Source organism: Pteropus alecto, unplaced genomic scaffold (genome assembly GCF_000325575.1).
Source record: "Pteropus alecto unplaced genomic scaffold, ASM32557v1 scaffold359, whole genome shotgun sequence".
NCBI classification, from domain to species: Eukaryota; Metazoa; Chordata; class Mammalia; order Chiroptera; family Pteropodidae; genus Pteropus; species Pteropus alecto.
The window spans coordinates 995,435-1,003,564 of record NW_006443119.1 but is presented as its reverse complement, the minus strand read 5'-3'; the positions used below and the strand labels follow the sequence as shown (position 1 = coordinate 1,003,564).

Sequence of the window (8,130 nt, the reverse complement as noted above, 5' to 3'; positions counted from 1 at the left end):
GGGAAAGAGGACAAAGGGCATGAGCTGGTGGTGGCTTCAGAATTTCTTAATAAGGAGGGGACAGGACACGGGAGCTCTGATGCGCCCCAGTACCGCGTTGCAGCACGCCCATCTACAGCTCCCCAAAGAGCCCGAGATTTGAATGGACAGAGAATATGGCAAGACCTCATGCAGGGGGCTGGGGCTGGTCCTTCTGAAGCTGTGGGTGGTCCTTGCTCCTCCTACTCTCCATCCTCCCTGGGAGTCTCAGAACAGATGAAATTGCAGGATCTGCAATTCAGGGTTCTGAACCACCCCATTCCAGCGCTTCCCCAAGCTCTGTCTTAGGAATACTGGTGCAGGAGCCATGCCTGGTGCACGAAGAATTTTGGTGGGGAGCAGAGGAGAGGAGCCTGGGCTCTGGGTCATGTTACCTGAAGGCATTGCGAAGTTTCTCTCCCAGTGGGTACGTCCGGTCCTTTTTCTCAAACTCATCATCGAAGAGGGTGAGAGAGTATGCAGTTCTGTCTACCACGTAGCGGGGCCTGGGCTGGCTCATGTCTGGGGCATTTACAGGCTTTGGGAGAAGGAGAGAAGGGGAAGGTGAGGGGCATCCCTTCCCAGTGCCAGCGTGGGCCTTCTCTCTCTAGTCCTCGCTGCAGCTGTTTTATGCTGGTCTTCTCCGCCCCCATCCAGAAGGTGCCTCCCTTCCTTCTTTCAAGTCTTTCCACCAGACTCATTTCTTTGGGTGGCCTTCCTTCCCAGGCGCTGATGATGCACACACTCGCCCTGGCTGTTTTGCTTGGCGCCCAGCATGTGGCTGGCACTCTGTCCCTATGACATCACCATCCTCCCCGCCGAACACCAGGCAAATAGGAGGTGGGAGAGCAAGGGCGGGAGTCACAGCTGGGATGCAGCATGTTGATTCTGTCCCTTGCCTCCCCCACCGCCCAAGGCCCCTGGTTCCCCCACAAGCCCCTCTCCCTCCCAGACCTCAGTTACCCTGGCAGAAAGGCTCATACCATTCAGCCAGTCAGCTTGGATGAAAGAGAGAAAACAGCCTGCCTGGAGGCAGGGGGATGGCCAAGGTGACCTCGAGGAGGCTCTTCTGGAAGGAGATGCCTAGGACTTCACCAACAAGTTTCCCGGGGGAGGGGGACAGTGGTTACTTAGGGGAAATCAGGATGGGCTGCGCCGGCTGGGCTGCCCCGCGCTTCCTGTGCCTGACCTTTCCCCCACCCTTGTGTCCTGCTGTCTCTCTCCTCCTCCATTTTTGCGCAACCTTGCTGACGGTCCAGAAGCTCAGACAGTAGAGCTAAGCGCCAGGGACCCAGAGGCCCAGAGGAGCTCCCTGCAGGAACTGTACCCCGCTCCTTCCTCTAACGACTAACTCCAGCTTCTGGCCCTTAACTCCCCACCCCCAGGGCTGGGAGAAGCCACCTGGAGGACCTTGGAGGAGGCAGGAGGGAAAGAAAGCCATGGGCAGGCTTAGAGGTACGGTTGACTTCTAGGAGGTGGGGTGAGGGGAGGTGACTGTGCCCAGTCTGGCAAAAGATTTGAGATGAGGTTGAAAGTGAGAAACCACTGGGGACTAGGGGTGTCCCCCGACTTACAAGGGGAGAACCCGGGTGCATGGGAGGTTATCAGAGGGAAGTGGTTGATGCTTTTTGTGGAAGAGAAACACGGGAGAGATGGAAAGTGCACTAACTACAGTTCGAGGAACCTGAGTTCTAGTCCCGGCTTTACTGGTGAGGCGGAAGGGGCGGCATTACCTCTCTGAACCTCAGATTCCTTGTCAGTAAAATTAGGGTAACAGCCATCTCACAGGATTGTTGTGGGGATCAAATGAGGTAAGGGGCAAGAAATGTGAGTCGTAATTGTAATAAAATTGTGCCCATATCGATGAAGGTTGAGCCGGTACATTCCATTCATTTAGTATTGGGACCCCAAAGCCCATGGGGAGCTATCGGCACAGGCTGGAAACGTGGCCAAGCCCTTGGACGGGGTCCTGCTGGGAGTGAAGTGGGGGACGAACCTGCCCACAGCGCCTGGCGCTTAGTATGCACTCAACAAATGCTTGTTGAGTGAATCAATAAAAGGTGTTTTGAAGAAGACATGGGTCGAACTGAGTAAGAGTCATGGCATGTGAGACATCCCAGTGGGAGAAGTGAGAGACAGAGCGGCGTAGGAAAGACAGCTCGTTTTAGAGCCAGAATGGTTCAAAGATTCGGTTTCTTCATCTGTAACTGGGGATCATAGAGTGGCAGGTGGCTGCTGTGAGGGTGAAATGAGATCGTGTGGGTAGTGGCTGGCCTTCCAAGGGCACCCTGTAAAAGGCAGCTGCGGTGACTACTATGATTAAGATGGGAGGGTGCTTTCTTCCTCTTAGAAGAGACTATTCAGAGGCGTCCAGCCCTTCGCTCCCCGTGAGGCAGGGTGCCTTGCTCCTCCTCCTGCTCCCTTCCCCGTCCAGGGCTGGAAGGGTCCATCTTTCCAGGTGGTTTGCCTTGAGGTCCCTTCGGGAGCAATGAGTGGGAAACACGACCCTCTGGAGGAACCCAGAGCTCCAGCCTGGCTTCAGAGAAAGACTCATGGTTTACGGGCCTCTGAAGACCTCTGGCAAAGGAATAGCCAAAATTTTCAAGGAGGGCTGAACCCGAAGAGGGGAGCCCCTTGGAGGCGGGGGTGATTCCATGCCAGCTGGCAGGCGGCCTCCTGAAACTGCGTCCCAGGGAGCTCTGAGTCTCTCAGTTCTAGTAGTGCACTTGATTCTACTGAACCCCTATTAACCCAGCTCCCCCACCCTGTTTCCCCATTTCCTCAGTGCTGCCTTTCCTTCCGTCACCCAGGCTCACCCCCACACGTGTCCCTGCCCTTTCCCTCCCCCAGCCTCCACACTCAGTTGTTCATCAATCCCATCGCTATTTCCAGCCAGTGTCTCTCCTGTCCCCCACCCCCGTAGGTCTTATCTCACACCCGGACCATTGCAATCGCCTGCTAACTTGTTCCCTGTTTTCAACCTACGCCCCCTGCTCAGAAACCCTCGGCTTCCTCATTTCTAGGAGGATCAAGCCCAAACTCCCTACTTTGGCATATTTTTTCATTTAACCATCTGGCCCTGTTTGGTGGAGTTGGTAAATTCATTGGCTGGGTCCCACGGCACCATCCAGCACCTCCCAAACAAGCTTGGCTCTGTCTTACCTCTGGAGCTCTATATACGCTTCCCCGCTGACCTGAGGTACCCTGACTCACTCTGCCTTTCTAAACCTGCCCATCCTTGAGACCTGCCTAAGTTCCTCCTCCCCTCTCCTCTCTCTTCGCCTTCTATGAACCTTCCTTTCCTGAGCACCTGGCCCGGGATCTCTTTCTCCTCAGATCTCCTTTACTTGGACCTCTCCAGCCTGTACACCAGTGTTGGTTCTGGCCACTCCTGGCTGTCGCTTCCAGGGAAGAAAGGGAGGAGAGGGTGAAGTGGTGCTAGAAATCCTTCTGAGAGCACAGGCGGATGACTCAGGACTGTTTCTGCCCCTGTGGGCACGCTTCCTACAGAGGGGGACTCGGTGCTAGGGGTGTGCCGCCCACACAGGTTGACAGAGGAGAATATCTCCCCTACTTTACTGGAATGCAAAACCTGTCCCTTTTACCATACACTCTGCCCATTTCATTCCAGAAATAGGGTGTCAGAGGGCAGAAGGCTCTGGGCACTTTCTCAATCCTGAGTTTGTACCACACACTGAAAGGAGAACCCAGCAGTCAGCCTAACGCGGAAAGTTTTGTCTAGAATGGAACTTGGGGATGACACTGGCCCAGCCCTCTCGTTCTGTGGCTGAAGAAACTGAGTTTTAGAGAGAGGCTGTATAGGAATTTGAACCAGGCCTCTGACTCCACATCAAGGGCTCCTGTTGAAAGCTCATCCCTCCCAGAGATGACCTTGACCCTGCTCCCTGGGAGCCATCCCCTGAGTGGCATCTCGAGTGCCCTTTCAGACCATCCTGGTGACCTTCCACCACAGCCGGCAGTACAGGACGGCTGGGGCTCCCTCCTCTTGAGAGATCTACTGTGGCTTCTGACTCTCCTGGCCTCTGTGTTCCCAGGACAATGACAGGCAGAGTAGCAAATCTGCAGCCACAGGAGCTGCCCCAGCTCCCCATGAGGAGGTGCCCTGGTCATATTTCCTAATTCCAAGAATAGAGGTTGAGGTGGGGTGGGGTTTAGGATGGGAGGTTACTTCATCCCCAGCCAGTCCTTCAGGCCGGGGTGGAAAAGGGGATGAGGGAGGCGGAAAAGGGTGAGCCAGCAGGCTGGAGGCACCACCTCTCCTAAACGGGTTCTCAGAGAGCTAGGGGGCTTCCGGGGGCCCCCAGGGAGGGTTCTTGCAATGCTAGGTTAAGGGTGGGAAGGCAAAAGAGGGAGCAAGAAAGGGACAGAGGTATAGGGGAGGAGATGACTTGATCCCTAGGTAAATAAACACAGAGCCCTGCTGAGTGATGTCAGCATTGCTGAAAAAGTCAAGCTCTATTGCCAGGTGTGTGTCACCTAGCCCTGCCTCCGCCAAACAGCACCTCCATCCCCCACCAGATCAGGGATAAATAGCAGGTGCCATGCGACAATACTAAGGAACAAAAGGGTGCCCCTGCCCCCTCCCCTAAGGAGGGGAGGGTTCTGAATTGCTGGACAGACCTACAGGGGGCTGTGGGGCTTAAGGGAAGTAGAGAATGGGAAAGGAAGAGCAGAGGGTAGGAGAGGTGAGCATACAGACAATTCCCAAGGCTTGGCAAGGGAATGGGGCCACATCTGGGGGATAGGGGATTCACAGGTCTTGCAGAGCTAAGGAGCTGGGGTGGGGGTGGCGGGACAAAGGGGAAATGGACTTTGTGGGGAGAGCAGACACCCTCCTGGGCTTCTTCAGAACCCCTTATCAGATCCCTAATTCCACCTACAGTGAGCTTATACACAAGAAAGCCCACAAGTAGCTCCACCCAATGAGTGGGTCTGGCTACATCACCAGAGTCCTGTGGGCAGAGATGGGCTTGAGCACAGTTCCCAAGTTAATGCATAGAAAGGCTTGGAATGGTGCTGGCCATGGTAAGCGTGCAACAGATTCTGGCTGTGTTATCATTATCAGTACAGTTACTCCAGAGGCCGCTCTTTCTTGCTCTACACGCTCAGGCAGGTCCCTTTGCCTTTCTCAGCCCTTCTTTTCCCATCTGCCCTTACATGCCACCCTAACCACCCACCAAACTTCCTCATGCCCTCGTCCCTCCAAAATTTCCCAGGGCTGGTGAGAGGAAAAGCAGAAAATCTTTATGAAAGAGAGCAGGACATCTGGGGAGCAAGGACGCGAGGAGCCCATGTGTGGGGTTTTGGGCAGGTCTGGAGGTGATCGTGTCATTGTGGCCCAGGCTGGCTTCTCCTCAGCCCTGCCCAGGCTGCGTGCGGGGTGTGCGTGTGTGTGTGTGTGTGTGTGTGTGTGTGTGTCTTTGATGTGCACGTGTGCCAGGTACGAGACCAGCCCCGGCTTGGCCGGCCTACCCTGGCATTCTTATCACTGGTCCCTACCTGGGCTGTCGCTATGTTCTGGGGAGAGGAAAGGTCACTTTGAGGTTTCCCCTTTGCTCTAGCTGCTGGTTCCTCTCTGCCTCATCCAGGGTGGGAGCCACAGGGAGAGGTCTGCCTCTGAGTGGCTTGGCGTGTGGGGTGAGAGCTGGGGATGGGACAGGAGGGCTGGGCTCTCAGCTGACCACCGGGTCCCTGGCAGAGGGAGTGATGGTGTAGAGGCCTGTGGGTCTTCAAGGTACTTACCAAGACTCCTTTCATTTCTATTGTTCCATGTTTCTTGGGCAAATTTCTCACCACCTCCTCACCAGCCTAATTTCCTCAACAGTAATGTGACGGGGAGCGTGAGGGGGCCCTGAGTTGGCTTTCTGCTCTCTAGCTGTTCTAGGGACCGGCATCCCTTGCAGGAGGAAGAGTCACTGCTACCCCCCCACCGCGTTCCCATGCCACATCTCTAAGCCCGCTCTCTTCTCGCTCTCCGCTTCCTTGCTGGGGATAGGGACGAGTGCAGGGCTAAAGAAATAAGCTTCGGCAAAAACATCGAGGCTGGACTTTGAAAAGCACTTTCTAGCAATGGAACCTACCAAGGTCATGAGATCCCTGAAACAGACACTTCAGATTAGACTCCTAGAGATCTGTAAGGTTAGGGCTCCATTCGCCTGGAAGCAGGTGGGTGGATGCCAGTGAAGGGTCGGCTGCTCTGATCCGAGGAGTCCAGAGCTTGGTGCCGAGCCAGCCTCCGTTCCCTCAGGGAGCTCGTTGGGATTAGACTCTGCTTGTTGGGTCAGTTCAGCACACGCCCACTAAATTGTGCCAGCCCCTGAGAAGACCCTGGACGTTGAGAGATAAAACTCTTTGTCCCCCGGGTTTCATACAAACAAGCATTCAGGATAGTTAACCAGGATCTGAGAAGAGCCCAGGAGGGCCACCCTGGCGGTGGCGGAGGGGTGTGTGCTGGTCTCCACGCTGCCCAGAGAGGGTCTTGCCAGGTTCTGAATGCCAGGGCGGGAGTGAGGAGGACTGTGGGGCTCTGGGAAAGGGGTGTCTATGTAAGTGAAGCCTTCCAGGGGGAAAGCCCTTGCTTGATCTGCCCAAACTGAGGAGCTATGCCTCTCTGCGGGGGCACATCCTAAAAGCCAGTCTTCCTCCTGATGCTCAGATCCAATGGGGCCAAATGTATGTGGGGAGTTTATGCTAGAATGATGAATGATTTGTTTGACCGAGGCTGGGGACACTGTGGGCCGATTTTGAGTAACAGGGGCAATGCTCGAGGGTGATTCGAAATCCCTCAGAGCTGCAGGATGCGGGGTTAGGAGGCTGGGAGCCGGTGGAGCTGGCCCAAACCATCCTGTGTTAAAGCATTCACCTGGGAGTCAGGTCCCCGGGGTCTGATCCCACCTGCCTGAAAATCCTGTGTGCTTGCTAGCCCTCCTCCGCTCCTCTGACTCCCCTCCTTCCACTTCCTCCAACCTCTCAGGGTTAAAGGCCACCAATGGATCCCATGCAGCCCATGAGGGTTCCTGGAGCTGCTGGAGAAGTGAGTGAGTGGAAGAGGACGTCTGGGGGGCAGAAGGAGGGGTGGACAGCCCACGAAGCAGGCCTGTGAGCCAAGCATTAAGAGCTTTTTGCTTCCAAGATTAAAAAGAAAGCCAGCAGCTTCAAAGGCTGGCGCCCCGAAGAAGGTCTAATATTTTTGTTCTTTCCTTTGCAAAGGAAAGAAACCCTCGCAAAGGAGCTAGCTGTTTCTCCTCGCTCTGTTTTAGGGTCTGTCAGACCTCCTCTGCCAGAGCCTCCGTCCTACAAGCTCCCTTTAGCCTCCCGCTCTGCTGCCCAGGGCTTTACGTGGAAGTGAGGACCCAACAGGCTCCTTGGAAGTTGAGGGCTAGGGGGCTGCTCCCAGGCTCAGGGGCTAGAGTGTCCTTCCTACTTGTGCTCAGGTTGGCACATAGCCCACCCTTTGACCAGTAGGTTCTTGTCATCCCTCCTCAAGCACCCCCGTGCTCAATAGGGTGGGCTGGCTCGGGCTTACCGGTGGGTGAGCAGAGCTGGCTGGGCAGGGCTGCAGGTGTGTCTGGGGAGCGGGCAGCTGAAAGGTGTTCCAGAGGTGTGCGAAAGGGCTCTGCTCAAATAATCCAGGGAGGCGTTTATAAATAACTTTACCTCAGGGCCGCGGGGTGAGCCCCGGTTCTGATTGGCTCAGAGGGGAAGTGGTTTTGAACACTACACCATAGCTAAGCCTGAGGAGATAGGAAAAGGAGATAAGGGAAAAAGGTCCCAAACGAACAGCCCTTTTTTTGTTTTACCTGAGGAGCAGGACTGTTTGATGGGAGCTTGGCACTTCCTAAATCCACCCCGGAGACAATAGGTCACATTCAGCGGGGCCCCTGCCCCACAGGCTACCCCAAGGCGGCTGGCCCTCTTGGCTGGCCGAGGCCGAGGTCGGGACAAGGCAGACCCCTCTCTGAGCTTGCTGTCTTGCTGCTTATGGGGCTGGGGTCAAGCCAAATAGCCTCTTGGACAATGAGACCCATTGAGGCCACCAGAGGGGTGGGGTCCTGGAGCTGCTTGCTTTGAAGGTTGGAGAGCTGAGGGGGA

General features: G+C 55.6%; 1 protein-coding gene across 1 annotated transcript in view; it reads right to left on the bottom strand.

Annotated features, from left to right (window-relative positions):
* SLC26A9 (solute carrier family 26 member 9) overlaps nucleotides 1-538 on the bottom strand; it is an 18,263-nt gene extending 17,725 nt beyond the window's left edge. The window contains 1 exon segment of the mRNA XM_006922841.1: nucleotides 414-538. Within this exon segment, the coding sequence (XP_006922903.1) occupies nucleotides 414-538 (125 nt within the window).
* Nucleotides 539-8,130: the final 7,592 nt, after the last annotated feature.